Raw genomic sequence first — 15,419 nt, 5'->3', positions numbered from 1 at the left:
ACCTGCCTGCCTGTTTCTTCTTTGGCTGGTGACGGGCGGGGGCGCCTGGGGAAGTCTCCGTCCCTTGGACAGAGCAGTGGCGGAGGACCCAGGGAGAGGCCAGCGCCCGCTCGGGGATAGGACAGCCTGGCCAGACTGTCCCAAGCCAGGGCCTCCGCCAGGCGTCCACAGGGGGCTGGAGCTGGCCTTGGGGATGCTGACCTCAGGCTCCGACTGAGCAGTGAGGGAAAGCGGGGACCAGAGTCTCCCCCACCTGCAGGGGCTGGTTAGGAGGCCAGGAGAGGACCAGGCCATGGGAACCCACACCCAGGTAACTGGGGGAGGACCCGCTCTCCTACCCTTGATAGGACTCTGGGGGAGGACTCCAGGACCTCTGAGGCTACACCCCATGGTGGGGAGGGTCCCAGGACAAAGGCTGCAACCCAGGAGGGCGGGGAGCTGAGCCAAGGGGGTGGGGCTCCAGCAGGGATTGAGCCCAAGGGCCTGGGGGTGTCTAAGCTGAAACATGGACCAGGTCTGTGAGCTGGAAAATGCATGAGACAAGCTGGGCAGAAGCAGAGCTGAAACAGGATGAATCAGGCAGGGAAGGGTGATGGCCAGCCAAGGGCGCGAGAAGGCAGAGCCAGGAGAGGGGCAGGCTCCCCAAGCAGAAGGGGAGGCGCCCTGAGTGGCGGAAGCGTGGCTGAGCCACCTCTCGTGTTCAGGGGTTGGCGGGCCACCACCACCTGCACGCGGCTCTCCTGAGGGTGCCTGAGACCCGGCTCACCTGCCACCCCACCTCGCAACCGGGGGGTTTAAGGAACAGACCTGGCGGGAGAGCTGTCGGTCAGAGCATCGCCTTAAAGTGCAAGGATGCGGTTCTACTCCTGGTCCAGGCACTGCAAGAACCAACCAATGGCTGTTTCTCTCTCCCTCTCTACCTTCCTCTCTTTCTAAAACAACAAAAACCGAGAGCCGTCTCTCAGCTCGTCGGGGCCGTGGGCCTATTTAGTGTCCCCGCGAAGGAGCAAACCCCTAAGGTGTGCTGGGTCCACTTCCTTCTGCAGCCCAGGCGGTGCCCACGGCCAGTCAGAGTGGACCCTGGAGGTTGTGGTGGGCACAGGGCCCTAACCCCTCAGGCTGGGAAGGAGCAGACTTGCAGTCAGGCAGGACCGGGGCAGCTCTGGACCCGGCTACTGACTCACCCACCTGGAGACCCTGGACCAGGCAGGGATGCTCTCCCCACCAGGAACAGCTTCGGAGGAGCGGAAGTCCTCCAGGGCTGACCCAACCAGGGCCAGCGACCATCCGGGCTGCCTCCTGCCCCGTCAGCTGCGCAGACAAAGACAAATTGCCCCCGGAGCCCAACGCCATGCTCGGCCCCAAAGCTTGGGAGCTGCGTAAGGTACCGAGGCTCACGCCCCCGTTTGGGCCCAGCCCCCAGCCCGGCGCCAGGGCCAGGTCCCAGCAGCCCCCACCCCGAACAAACAGCACGGGGCCTTCGGATTTGGAAAGTTTTTGTTTTCTTTTCCCACACATTTCCGGGGTTGGGGTGTTTTCCAAGACTTAGACACATTTGTTAACAAAGAGAGAAAAAAACTGGGGGAGCAGGGAGCCCGTGGGCAGACGAGTGACCCCAGCAGCGGGAGGGCACTGCCTCCTCTCTCCCCTGCTGCCGGCGCCGGACAGTGCCAGGCTGCTGCTCGGGCATCTGGATACTCGTCTTTAATATAATATCTGCATGTGCCTTCCCTCCCCCCGCCCCCCACCTGCTCCTCCAGCAGCTTCCCCCGCGACGCACCTCGCCCGCCCGGCGGCACACAACGGAACGAACAGGCCTTCCCAGGCCCCAGCCCCAGCCCCTTCCCTGGCGCCCGGGAAGGCACCTCTCCCAGGTGGACGACGGAGTCCGGGCTGGGGGCCACCCACTGCCCCACCCCGCCCCCCACTCCCTCGCTGGGCCACTCGCCCACCCTCCCCCCGTCTCCCGCCGACTCTGGAAACCCAAAGGAGGAAAGGAAGGGAGAAACCAGACACACACAGAAATGGGAAGGCGGATGGGGCCGAGAGACACTGCAAGCCTGGGGGGGGGGCAGGGGGGAGGGCTTGGGAGCGAAGGAAGGCAGGAGGGACAGAGGGAGGAGAAAGAAAAGTTGGGGAAATTAACAGGACAAGGAGTGGACACTTTACAAAACCCCCAGCCTTCCTTCCCGCCCAACCCCACCAAAATAAAACTACCTCTTAAAAAAATAAATCAACCCAGGGCTGTGAGCACCGCCCTGCCCAGGAGCAGCGCTGAGGGACAGCCGCCGGGACTGACGCCGCCCCGACGGACGGACAGACGGACGGACGGACGGCAGGAGGAGAGGGGCGAGCACGGGTTTTCCTTTTCTTTTTTTTTTTGCGTTTCCTCTTCATGAGAGAAGTCTGAGGCAGCCAGGGAGCGGCCGCAGCGCCCAGGCGGGCGCACCCTCCTCCCGGAGGCGCCGGGCGGGCGCTGGCAGTGGGCGGTCACACGTAGTACTCCTTGTCCTTGTTCTTCTTGGCCTTGCCGGGCGCCTTGGGCGCGGCGGGCGCCTTCTCCTTCACCACCGCGCCGTTGCTCTGCGCCGAGTTGCTGATGTAGTTGCGGCTCTGGTCCACCTGGTAGGAGCCCTCGTCGCGGTTGCGGTACTTGTACATGGCGTAGAGCAGGATGAGGATGCAGAGCGCCGCGGCCGCCACGATGCCCACCACCATGCCCGTGGTGCTGCTGGACTCGCGGATCACCTCCACGGCGCCCGGCCCGCGCTCCCCCGGCCCCGTGGGGCTGGCTGTGGGCAGATGGGGGAAGCCGGGGGCGGCGGTCACGCCGGGGCGCAGGGGCGGGGGCCTCCGCGGCTCGAAGGACGTGGGGGCCCCGGGCCCCGGGGGCGGGTTCTCCTGCAGGGGCTGCAGCGGGTCTCGGTGGTTCATCTTGCCCGCCGGCAGGTTGGGCGCCGGGGCCGAGGGGGCGAGCAGCACCCCGGGGGCACCCGTGGCCCCATCTGTCCTGAGGTTGGGCCGGGGGGCGGGCTTGCGGGGGGCGAGGAGGGTGGTGCGGTCCGTGACCAGGGGGAAGGTGGTGTAAAAGTCCTCGTCGTCCGTGGGGGGGAGGCTGGAGTCAAAGACCTCCCCGGAGGCGAAGCCCGAGGCCTCGATGGGCTCCTCGCAGTCGCTGTCGTCCTGCTCGGCCTGGCAGGGGCCCCCCGCGGGCGGGCGGCGGGCGGCGGGCGGGGGCAGGGTGTCCTGCGTGGCGCCCACGCCCGGGAGGAAGGGGTAGAAGGTGGGGGGCGGGGGCACGAAGGGGGACCGGGTGGCCACGGGAGGGGGGTCTAGGGAGTCCTCCGTGATTATGGGCAAGATTAACTCTCCTCCTAGAACAAGAGAGAGAAGAGAGAAGAGGGGGCGTCAGCGGGGGCCGGGGCGCGGGCGGCGCCACAGAGCGAGAAACAACAGCCTCACCCCCATCCGTCCCCCTCGGCCCGGCCGCGCCGCGCTCTAAGCGGCAGCGGGTGCCTGGGCACCCCGGGCTCTGGCCCTCGGGGTCTCGATTGTCTTAAGAAACCAAAAGGAACAGAAAGGAAAGGAAACCGAAAAGAAACGGAAAAAGAAACTCTACTGGCTTACGACTTTAAACACATACAAGAGCAGCATTTAAACAAGCCTAACGACAGTATCTTTTAGGGTTTTTTCTAGATAGTTCTTTTTTGGCTTTTGTTTTTTTTTCTTTTGTTTTTAAAAAAGAAGATAGCATACCACGGAATTCAGGCAACTTACATCAACAAATAGGCCGTGTGATTTTAGCATGAAGAAAAAAATTACAAACAGAGCTGTGTAAGCGGGTTCTCCCGGAAAAAAATAAGAAAAAACAACTTTTCCGTACCACGTTTCCTGTCTGCCTGCCTGGCGTCTCCCTCCCTCGCTCTTCTCTCCCTGTGCGCCTGGCTCCTGCACACTCTCTCTCCTCCCTCGCCGGTGCCCTCTCCCCGCATTCAAGTGACAAAGCTGAAGTCTGCGGTGCGGTGCTGAGGGGCTGTCACCCCCCTGGGTGTCCGCGTGCGGGGACGGGGGGGGGGGGGTGGGCAGAGGAGGGCGGCTGAGTGGGGGGGGCAGTGGGAAGGAGGATTGGGGAGGAGGATTTGGGGGCGATGTGTGGGGATTGCTACAGGGTGTGAGGATGGGGGGATGTGCAGGGAAGGAGCCTGGAAGGCCATGAGCAGAGGAGAAACTGAAGGTGGGAGGTGACAGGTCCGTGAGGAAGTGTGGGCAGGGGGTCTTGTCCCTGGGAAGGGCGTGAGAAGCCACGTGGAGGCAGGGAGATGGGGGCGGGGCAGGGACACACGATTCCTGAGCTTTCCCTAACTCCCAACTTTCTCTTTCTTCACCCTCCACCTCTGACCCCCACTGACTCCCCCCGCCCCCCTCCCCAAACCCCCATGGGCCGCCAGGACCTGGCCAGAGCTTGACCGCCTCTGGCCCTCTTATTATTGTTAAAACAATAATAAAACAACGGAAAGAAGAAGAAAGCAAAAAAAGAAAAAGAATACATACACAGCCATCTGGGAAGGAAGCATTTGCTAATATAGGGCCCAAGGGAACTATTGGGGAGGGCTTTTGGGGGGTTAGGTCTAATGAAGAGGGACCCCAGAGCAGAAACTGCAATTCCCATCAGCCCCAAAGGGTGAGAACTACAACTCCCATTAGCTTTTGGAGGGGTATGGGCCACGTTTCCCACCAGCCCCTGGGTCAGCAACTACAACTCCCATCAGCCCACTGGGCCCCCCCTCAACCCAAAGTGCTACCATCTGCTAGTGTTGGGTGGAAAGGAGCTGGAGCCGGGTTCAGGGAGGCTGGGGGGCAGGGGGGTGCTGGGCGTTTCTCTCCAGCTCCCCTGCAGCACAGCCCAAGCCCTGCCCCATCTGAGGGCTTCTCCCTGGTCTCTGCCGGGTGTGTTCCTCACAGATGGCACCACAAGCCCTCCACCCCTGTAGGAAGCACCCTAGGGCTCTGCTGCCAGGCCAGCCTGCCACTCTGCAGCCCGGCTGGCGGCTCACACCTCTGCTGATCCTTCAGACCACAAGCTCCAGCCACCTGGCCGAGCCATCCGCGGCCACACTAGCCAACAGCAACCAAGATCTTGCCGTTGAACTCGAAGTCTTGCTGAGTACCTCGGGCTGCTTTTCTCACCAACTCCAATCCGCCCCTGAGCAGCGGCTCACCTGCACCCCAGATTACGAAGCCCCAGGCCGCCAGGCCCTCCGGGGGCTCAGCCACACTGAAACACCAGCCAAGCGCAGAGGTGTGTTGTGGAGCTGGGACCATCCTACCTGGCTTTCCTGAAGAACGCTGAGCCTGGGGTGGGCATCAGGCTCGGTGAACCACTGGCCTGCCCAGTCCCTCTGTGGCTCTGGGAGGCCAGGAAAGGCCGAGTCTCACAGGAGACCAGGCTCATCTCCGTGCTGTACGAGCCTGCCAGGCGGCTGAGCCTAGGAGGCCACAGACCTGTTCTGTCCTTAGTTCCTGCGTGGCCGTGGGCTCCTTTCACTTTCCGGGCCTCCATTTCCTCGTTTATAAATGAGGGTGGGACCAAGGCCTGGCTCCCAATCGCCTCTGGCCGACAGATGAATGCAATTTGTCCTCCCCTCCCCGTCTGAGCCCAGACCCAGAGGATGCCCAGCACCTGGTCCCTGGGTAAGGGGCAAACTCAGCTCTAAGGAAGCTGGCAGGCACCTCTCTGGATGGACCCTAAACACGTGGGGACCTCACCGCTGGCCCACCCCACCTGCCCCCTCCCGACCTTTGCCTTCTGTTCAGAACACCTTCCCCTGCTGATGTCTCATCGTGCGAATCCAGCCAATCACCTCCTCCTCCAGGTTTGAACTCACTGCCAGGAAAGGCCGCCGGCCCCTCTGTCTCCCTGACACCCAGCACTGGGCCTGGCCAGAGAGGGGGCTCGTGGTCTTGCCCAGGAAGGGAAGGCATGTTCATCAAGCCTTTCCTCTGAGCCAGGCCAGGCTGGAAGGGGGTGAGAGCCCCGCTCCCTGGCCAGGGCAGCTGGGTCCTGAACACCGTTTCCCCACCCCACCCAGGAGCCTTGCCCTGCGGGCCCAGCTCTCACCCCGAGCCATCCCTACTTTAGACCTTAAACTAGACCACCAGTTGCTCCTGGAAACTTCAGGATTGAGGCTTGCCAGGCCCAGGGCATAGGATCAGGGGTACTTGCTGGGGACACCTCATGCCCTAGAGCAGCGGTTCTCAACCTGTGGGTCGCAACCCCTTTGGGGGTCAAACAACCCTTTTCACAGGGGTCGCTTAAGACCATCGGAAAGCACATATATAATTACATATTGTGATGAATCACTATGCTTTAATTATGTTCAATTTGTAACAATGAAAATACATCCTGCATATCAGATATTTACGATTCATAACAGTAGCAACATTACAGTTGTGAAGTAGCAACGAAAATAATTTTATGGTTGGGTCACAACATGAGGAACTGTATTAAAGGGTCGCGGCATTAGGAAGGTTGAGAACCGCTGCCCTAGAGGCTGACCAGGGCACAGGCCTCGGCTCCCTACCCTCCTTCTCACCCCCATCTAGACGAGGGTATGCGGGGGTACAGGCCTCGGCTCCCTACCCTCCTTCTCACCCCCATCTAGACGAGGGTATGCGGGGGTACAGGCCTCGGCTCCCTACCCTCCTTCTCACCCCCATCTAGACGAGGGTATGCGGGGGTACAGGCCTCGGCTCCCTACCCTCCTTCTCACCCCCATCTAGACGAGGGTATGCGGGGGTACAGGCCTCGGCTCCCTACCCTCCTTCTCACCCCCATCTAGACGAGGGTATGCGGGGGTACAGGCCTCGGCTCCCTACCCTCCTTCTCACCCCCATCTAGACGAGGGTATGCGGGGGTACAGGCCTCGGCTCCCTACCCTCCTTCTCACCCCCATCTAGACGAGGGTATGCGGGGGTACAGGCCTCGGCTCCCTACCCTCCTTCTCACCCCCATCTAGACGAGGGTATGCGGGGGTACAGGCCTCGGCTCCCTACCCTCCTTCTCACCCCCATCTAGACGAGGGTATGCGGGGGCACAGGCCTCGGCTCCCTACCCTCCTTCTCACCCCCATCTAGACGAGGGTATGCGGGGGCACAGGCCTCGGCTCCCTACCCTCCTTCTCACCCCCATCTAGACGAGGGTATGCGGGGGTACAGGCCTCGGGCCACAGACAAATCCTGCCCAGCCTGGGGCCCCACAACCATCTCCTCCAACGTGTTGGGTTTTAGGTCCTCAGGACACACTGGCTCCCAGGTTCCCCTGCGCCGCCTCTAGAGCCCCCAGGCCTAGTCACACGGACCTCCTTCCCCTTCCCTTCAACTCCCATCTGCTCCCTGGCCTCCATACCTGGGTGCCAGCCCCTCCCCTGCTCTCCTGGGGCTTCTCCAGGGCCTTCATCTGCCCAAGGCTTTGAGAGCATCTCGGGAGGCTGTCCTGCCTTCACTGCTTCCCCCCCACACACACACCCCGGCCACACTGACCCTTGTTACCGCCATCTCGTGGTCTACACATCTGATTCCAGCCCCACACCGCTTCCTCCCTGCACCTCACCCCCAGCAAGAGAACGGCTATCAGACCCCACGCTGCCTCCCTTCCCTGACGCTCTGAAGCTGGCCTGGGCTCTGGGGCCGTCAAGTCTCACACAACATGGGTACTGGGCTTTCCTGGGCCGTACACTGGTCCCGGAGCGTCAGGCAAGCCTGCCCAGCGAGGACTTAGCAGGAGGGGTGGGTCCCCAGAGACTCCTCACTGGGGAAGTCTAACCGGGGGCTCCCCAGGCCGCCCCTCCCGCTGGGCATGTGGGGGTGCAGACTCACAAAGATGCTGGTGCCTGGGACCCTGGGTGCGCTCCACACCAAGGGTGCACGCTGGGTGGGGTGCCCCGGGTCTGGTAAGGACGCCAGCAGCCTCCCTTCCCTCCCCTCCTCCAGGCAGCTGCGGCATTTGGGAAACGCAGGTGCACTTACCACGGATGCCACTCCCTCTGCTCTGAAACTGGATTTCAGTCCCACTTGCTAGAGGATTCCCTTCTGGCAAGGAGACCACCAGCCATCACCAGGCACCTCGTCTCCTCGCCCCCCCCTCCCCCCCACCCCCGGTCGCAGGCCCACACGCTGAGCCCCACTGCCTTTAGGGAACAGAAGAGCGCTGACTGGGAATCTACCCATGAACCCCACTCCCACCAAACAGGATGTACCTACCCTCAAAGGGGTGTCTAGAACTGAGGCTGGATGTCAGAAACCAAGCAATCAGCTGGCTAAGGCCTCAACCACCAGGTGCCCTGCCCAGGCTGAGGGCAAGGCCAGTAGCCCACAGGGCATTTCATGCAAATGAGAAAAAAGGCAGCCATTGGCCGGCCACAGCCTGCAGGTGCGAACAGTATCTCGGGTGCAATTGAACAAAGGCATCCTGTCCTCTTGGTGAACACAGCCCCGCCCTCCGGGCCCAGGACCCACGGCTGGGCAAGCAGGGCGCTGGCTAGACTTCAGCCCTCACTCACCTTTCCAGCAGAGAGCGACCCACGGAACTGTGAGCCGTGACCTGAAGGACAGGGCCCTCCCCACCCGGAAACGCCAGCCCAGCAAGGGTAAGCACCAAGGTGGATTCAAGGTCAGAGACGGAGGCGCTTGTGTGCACATGTGCAGGAACACACCCTCCGAGGGCCTGCTTCTGGGCACTGGGCGTGTCTCTGAGCACGTGCGTACATGAACCTCGATGGCTCTGAGCATGTGAGTGCGCATGTCAGCGAATCTGACTCTGAACAGACGTGTGTGTACATAAGCGAACCCCTGGCCTCTGGTCTGAGCTCGTGTGCGCAGGTGTGGAAGCGTGGACGTGCCCCGCGGGTCTGCGCATACGCCCTGTGCTCCCGGGGTCACCTCTTTCCCCAAACTCATTTTCCCCATCCGCTGGGTAGCGAGAGTAACCTCCCAGATTCCCTCACACTTAGGTGTGGCCGTGTGACTGAGCAGTGGCAGTACCGGCCCGTGAAAGCCTCCTGTGCGTGACCCTCCACGCCTTTCCCCTCCTTCCCGGGACCCTGCGACCACCTGTTGAAAACGGGGGAGCCCCCACATGGAGGGAGGCTGGATTCGCAAAGCGCCCTTGAGGCAGAGCCTGCTGGTCAGGCGCCCGGGGCTTCCCCTGCGTAGAAGCTTCCCTTGTCGGGGTGAGACACCCCCGAGATCCTAGGGCACCTGTTACAGAAAAGGATGCTGCTCTCACAGGCACTGCCCCAGAAATGATGCCACCAGGCCTGCGGCCCTCATGTGACCACCCAGGGACACGGAGCGGCGGCTGGACAGAGGAGCCAGGTGACGCGGCTGCAAGGCTGTGGCACCAGCGTCCTGATGACCAGAGGGCGGCCGTGCCGAGGCTGAGGCACCGGGGACCGCGCCAAGAAAGAAGCCAGGGCGACTGCCGCCAGCCTTTGCCTCTTGCTTTTTGTAACATAGACAAGCGGGAGACAAAGTCTGGCAAGAATGTGGGGCTGCAGAGATGAAGGGAAGAGAGGGACCCAGAAATGCAGGACCTGAAGTGTCCGATGAGCCGCTGCTTCCAAACCCCAAGTCGTAAGACAAGATAGAAACCAGCTTTGGGGGACCACAGCCCGGAGCTTCCACCTGGCCCCGGCCCAGCCCGGGGTGGCCGCCTCCCACCAACTGCTGAGTAAATGCCCTCAAGACAGTCACCTCTAAGTCAAGACAGGCCAGGGCGGGGGAACAGGAAGTGAGCTGCTGGGAATGGTCTAGAACAGCGGTTCTCAACCTGTGGGTCGCGACCCCTTTGGGGGTCAAATGACCTTTTCACAGGGGTCACCTAAGACCATCGGAAAACACATATATAATTACATAGCTTTTGTGATGAATCACTATGCTTTAATGATATCCAATTTGCAACAATGAAATTGGGGGTCACCACAACATGAGGAACTGTATTAAAGGGCCGCGGCATTAGGAAGGTTGAGAACCGCTGGTCTAGAAGGATCCCTGGGTGTGGCTACTGTCACTGAGCCTTACCACAACCTTTGGGGCCTTTCAAACACGCAGGAGGCGGAAGTGGATGTCAACGCTACAGGCCCCAGAGGACTCCGACACCCACTGCAGAGATGGCCCTGGGGAGGGCAGACCAGGAAGCGCCTTCCAGAGGGAGCACCAGGGCCCCCGGAGGAGAGGGCGTTTCTCCCAGCAGCAGAGGGGGTTTAAGGACGACCCTGCCCACCGCAGGCGCTGCCCTGTGCTCTGTGCTGGTGGACTTCTTTGGGCCGGGAGCCGGGAGCCGGGAGCCGGGAGCCAGGCGCCGCTGCCTCCCACTGCCCTTTGGAGTGGGAGGTTGACTGTGGGGGCTCTGGCCACCACTGTATTCTGGGTGTGTGCTGGGCTGTGAGATCAGTTAGTTCGTGGGTGCCAGACCCCACATGGGTGCCGAGGAGCCAGGCCAGTGCCCCATGGAGTGGGCGGCCACCTCCCCGACATCCTCACCTTTGAGGTCACAGCCCTAAGTGGGTGGGTTTTCGGTGTCCCCCTTGGGGAGGGGTGGGAAGAATGGAATGGATCATTGGTGACCTGAAAACCAGACGCAGCAAATACGTCACTAGCTGGTCACTCTGTTTCTGCTTCCTCCTGGGGGCACAGCAAGGCCACACCTCCCGGCCTTCCTGGAAGGTAGGTTGTGCCATGTGACAGCTCCAAAGGGCAGAATCGGCAGGAGCGAAGTGCACCTCCCCCGCAGGCCTGGCCCACAAACCCGCCCCTTCGCGAGCCTCCCACACTCGGGAAGCCACCCCGTGAAGATGGAGCAGCTTCAGGACGGAAGGAGCCTGGGCCCTGCGTCCGCACTTGGGGAAGAGCTGCCCGCACACAGGAACACTTGTGCATAACTTCACGTGACGGGGAAATAAATCTGTGTTACACCACGGATGTTGTGCAGCGCACCTGTTATAGAACTAGTGTTACCTTAACACATCTGTGCCTGCGTGAATCTGAACTCAGTGTGAGTCTGAGAATATGTGCATACCCCTCCCTACGCAGCTGCACGGCTTAAGTGCAATAGGAGCTGTGTGGGCCAATGTAGACCCGTGTGTGTGCATGTGTGCGTGTGTGCATCACTCTGGGTTTGGCACATGTATGCATGCCTTGAGGGGTCTGAGCATGTGTGTGTCTCTCTGAGCACATGAGTGTACATGTACGAATGAGCTGTTAGTCTGAGCTGAGGTGAGCCTCTCAGGCTCTCTCCTGGCCAGTGGGGGAGGGGTGCCGGTCTGTAAGTCAGAACAAAAGTGGGCAAGGACATGGACCCCTGGATCTGGGCACACAGAGCCTCCCTGGAATGTGCACATGTTACCTCGTGGTCACAGTACAGGTGCGTTTGTGTGCACACAGACACGCTCTGTGGGAATGAGTGCACATGTAGGCACCTGAGAGCATCCCTTTGAGGGTCTGGGCACAAGTGTGTACTTGGGAGGAGCTAACACGTACACTTCTGTGAGCCCGAATTCCTGCATGCTTGTGCACGTGTGCACCTGTACCTGGCGGGTCTGAGCACACTGTGTGTGTAGCTGTTCTGAACATGCATCCATGTACCTGCAATTCTAAAACCTCTGTGAGCAGCTGGAAATCTGTGTGTGTGTAGGATCATAAAGGTCTGAGCACATGTGTGCACCTGTGAGCTGAGCATGGCTATGGAATTCTGTGAATCTGAGGACATGTATATGTATGTGCCTCGATGGCTCTGAGCACGTACGTGTGTGTACATGCTCAGGCCTGAACATACAAGAGCATCGTGTCTGAAGTATGGGAGTGCTCCTATAGATCTAGCACGTGCACTCACTCCCACAGAGCGTGTCTGTGTGCACACAAACGCACCTGCACGGTGACCACGAGGTAACGTGTGCACATTCCAGGGAGGCTCTGTGTGCCCAGGTCCAGGGGTCCATGTCCTCGCCCACTTTTGTTCTGACTTACAGACCGGCACCCCTCCCCCACTGGCCAGGAGAGAGCCTGCGAGGCTCACCTCAGCTCAGACTAACAGCTCATTCGTATATGTACACTCATGTGCTCTGAATATGCATGAGGAATGTGCATGCCTCGACAGATGTGTGTGCGAGCGTGCCAAAGTGGGTCTGCACATGTATGTGCAGCTCTGAGCACATGCAAGTGCTGTGGTGCATTTAAGACACGCTGCATGTGCATCTTTGTGTAGCTGAGCACCTGGGTATGAAACTGTGGGTCTGAGCAGGTGGGCATCTGTGAGTCCACACTTATGTGTACATATATATTTGGAGCTCTAAGCACACATGTGCAAGACTGTAGCTGAGTACATGTGTGTGCCTCTGTTGGTCTGGGTATAAATGGCATATGCTCTTCTAGTTTTGAACACATGCATGTACCTGTGGAAGTGGACACATGTGAGCTTGCTGGTAGGTCCGTAAACGTGTGCATGGATGTGCTCATGCGTGCCTCTGGCCAGACTTGTGCGTGCATATGGATGTGAGCCAGGCGCTTCCTGCGGGCAAACTCAGATCCCTTCAGGGGCCAGACCCGGAGCAGTGTGTGGGTCAGGTGCTGAGACAGGGTGGGGCGGTGGGTCCGTTACCCACTGTGAGTGCATCCGAAGGCACACCCACACAAAGAATGTAAACACTGTGTCCAGCAAGCAATACCCTTTGTGACAGGGCTGTCAACCTCAGGTAAAATGACCGTTAGGTGATGGTCTCACCCAGCTGGGGGAGGGGCCATGGAGCCTGGGGTCTGTGCAGGCTCAGGTCATGGGAAAGGGTGGAAAGATGAGCGGGGATGATCCTGGGCTTCACACCTGGACCCAGAGAGGAGGATCCGACAGGCGGAAGGGGTGCAAACATCCTGGGCTCAGCCCCTGGCAGCCACAGTCTCCCGCAGGCCGCCTCCACCTCCAATGCTGACCTCGGGCCCGAGGAGGCCTGGTCCTGTGCCAGAGCAAAGGCCTGCAGTGGGCGGCCTGATCTGGATCCGCCTGGGGAACCCTGCAGTTGTCCTGGTCCTTGCCTGGCCCCCCATCAGGATGACAAGAGTCCAACCTGAAGCATTTCAGGTGCAGGCAGGTGACACATGTCTGGGGAGCCTGTGGCTTCTGTGGGTTTCCTCCGGGGGCTCAGCGTGCATTCTGTCTTCTCTCTCACTTTAAAGCTGGGAGCCAGGCTAGCCCACCACCCTCCCCCTACCTGCTGACTTCTATTCCTTTCACCTCCACCACGTACGCAGTCCTTTTCCCAGGCAGAGCTGTCAGCAATCAGTGCAGTCCCCTCAGCCCTTCCTCATCCCCTCCTCCCAGCACAGCCACCTGCACCCTCAACATCACACCAGGCCCCTCGAAGACTCGCCGGGCTGGGGCTGGGAAGCTAGGACCTCGGTGGACAGTGTGTGGCCCTGGTGTGGCCCAGGGAGCCTGTCTCTGCGTGGTGGCCACCTGGTCCTCACTCCTCTGTGGGGTCCTGGACACCTCCTCTCACCCTGGCAGTCCCCATCCCAGAGTGTGGACACAGCGCATGTGTGCAAACACGCGAGGTGGGGCCAAGTGCAGCCCTGCACCCCAGAGCCCTACCCCAGGGCTCATGGACCATCCGTCACCGTCACGGAGGCACGGGCACCCACAGGAAACCTCAGGGAGTGACGAGTCGGAGGGATAAAGCCAGTGGAGGAGGGGTGCTGGGCTCCCGCTGCCCGATGCCAACGCTACGGTGCAGTGTGAGGGTGCGAGGGAGGGAGCAGCCCCACAGAGCGGACTCCACAGCGGAGGGCGGAGGGCGTCTGCTCCAAGAGCACAGGCCCTTGGCTGCACATGGGGGGCCTTTGCAGCCCAGCAGCCTGGGGCTCCCCAAGTGCCGTGGGGCCCAGGGCCACTAGAAAGATGCCCTCAGCTTTGGTCTACAGGGGGACATAGAGGGCAGTTGGGCCTCAGCCTCTGGGCGTGAAGGCCTGCACCCCAGAACCCCACCTTTGGTCTCCAAAAGCTGAGCCACTGCCACAAGGCCCCACCCATACCCCTTCCGTGGTTGTGGCCCACCCTCCGTGTGAGCATCTCTTCTGGGGCTGGCAGACCCCCCGGGCCCATCCCCCTGGCCAGGTTCACAGGATGGACCCCGGTCACGCTGTCCACCTCGGCTGACCACATCACCTCCCTGAGCCTGCATGTACCTGCCCAGCCTCCAGCCTCCCGGTATCGCAGCCCAGGTGCCAGCTGCTGGAAGGCCATCGGGAGACGCCTCTGGAAACCTAAGCAGGGGATGCACGCTCCGTGGGCTGGGCCAGGCTGCGCAGGGCCCCCGCTCCGGATGGGAAATCTGGTCCCTCGCCCTTTCCCACCCTCAGCCTCAGGCACCAGGACCTCGGCTTCTCTCAGCCACCCTCCACCTGCTCAGGGGAGCAGCCCTTGCACCCCCTGTGCCACTCCCCGCCCCACAGTTCTCAGTCGGCACTCAAGGCCCACCCTTGCTTTGCCAATCTGGTCTCTCTCTGGGGCTGCGCTGGAAGGAGCAAGCAGAGGCTGGGCAGACACCCCTGGGAAGCCTTCCCTCCCAGCCCCCCCCCCCCCCCATATCCAGCTACTGCCCTGGCTTGGCTTGGCAGCCCTGGCAGAATGTCTGCCACCCCCCGAGACTGAGGATGAGGAAGCTTCAGGATCTAGCAGCGACCTCCTCTACTAGTGACCAAGAGAACACCAGGCTCAGGGACTGATGGGAGTTGCAGTTCTGGACCCAAGAGCTGATGGGAGTTGTAGTTCTTAAACCTGCATTCCCCATCCCCTCTCCCCCAGGGCTCATGGGAGCTGCAGTCACTCAACTTTCTAGGGAAAGGTCTCCCTCTTTCCCTCCCAGCCTCCCTTGGCTCTCAACCCCAGACCCCAAGCTAAGGACCCCGCTACCTCTGAGGGCTGGGGCACCAAACACCAACTGCCTCACCGGAGGGCACTTGAGGGACCCGGGGGGCGGGGGCGGGGGCAGTAGGGAGAGGAGCTATCAGGGAAAGCTAAGGGCTGGCAGCAGGCCCCTTGGGCTTGGCCAGGTGGCAGGGACGGTCGCCCCCCTCCCGTCACTGTCACAGTGGGCCCGGGGCAGGGGAGGGGGGAAAGGCACTCACCAGTACTGGGCTCACACTCCTCCAGGTCCTCATCATCGCTCGGACACTCAGCCGAGGCCACCAGGAGGTCATCTGTGTTCTGGGGGTGAGAGGAGGGGTGGGGGAAAGAAGAGGGGTACAAGTGGGTCAGCAGACCCCCACCTCTTGAGGTATAGGATGGCACATGGTTAGGGGCCCTGTGCTGAGACCACACCCTGGTCCGTGCCCAGCTCTGTCATCACTTGGGTAACCTGGGCCTTCATTTCCCT

At 61.2% G+C, this 15,419-nt stretch overlaps 1 protein-coding gene across 27 annotated transcripts in view; it reads right to left on the bottom strand.

Annotated features, from left to right (window-relative positions):
- Positions 1 to 1,479: 1,479 nt before the first annotated feature.
- Positions 1,480 to 15,419, bottom strand: part of NRXN2 (neurexin 2) — a 106,279-nt gene continuing 92,339 nt past the window's right edge. For 16 of the 27 annotated variants that reach the window (XM_059710211.1, XM_059710212.1, XM_059710218.1 and 13 more), the window contains 2 exons: positions 15,172 to 15,250; positions 1,480 to 3,374 (listed from right to left, as the gene is read on the bottom strand). In XM_059710211.1, coding sequence (XP_059566194.1) covers positions 2,491 to 3,374; positions 15,172 to 15,250 — 963 coding nt within the window. In that variant the 3' untranslated portion in view covers positions 1,480 to 2,490. The remainder of the gene's footprint in view (positions 3,375 to 15,171; positions 15,251 to 15,419) is intronic. The other 11 variants (XM_059710227.1, XM_059710231.1, XM_059710228.1 and 8 more) reach the window with 1 other exon arrangement.

The sequence above is a fragment of the Myotis daubentonii genome, chromosome 9 (genome assembly GCF_963259705.1).
Source record: "Myotis daubentonii chromosome 9, mMyoDau2.1, whole genome shotgun sequence".
Taxonomy (NCBI): domain Eukaryota; kingdom Metazoa; phylum Chordata; class Mammalia; order Chiroptera; family Vespertilionidae; genus Myotis; species Myotis daubentonii.
This window is presented reverse-complemented; position numbering and strand designations above follow the sequence as displayed.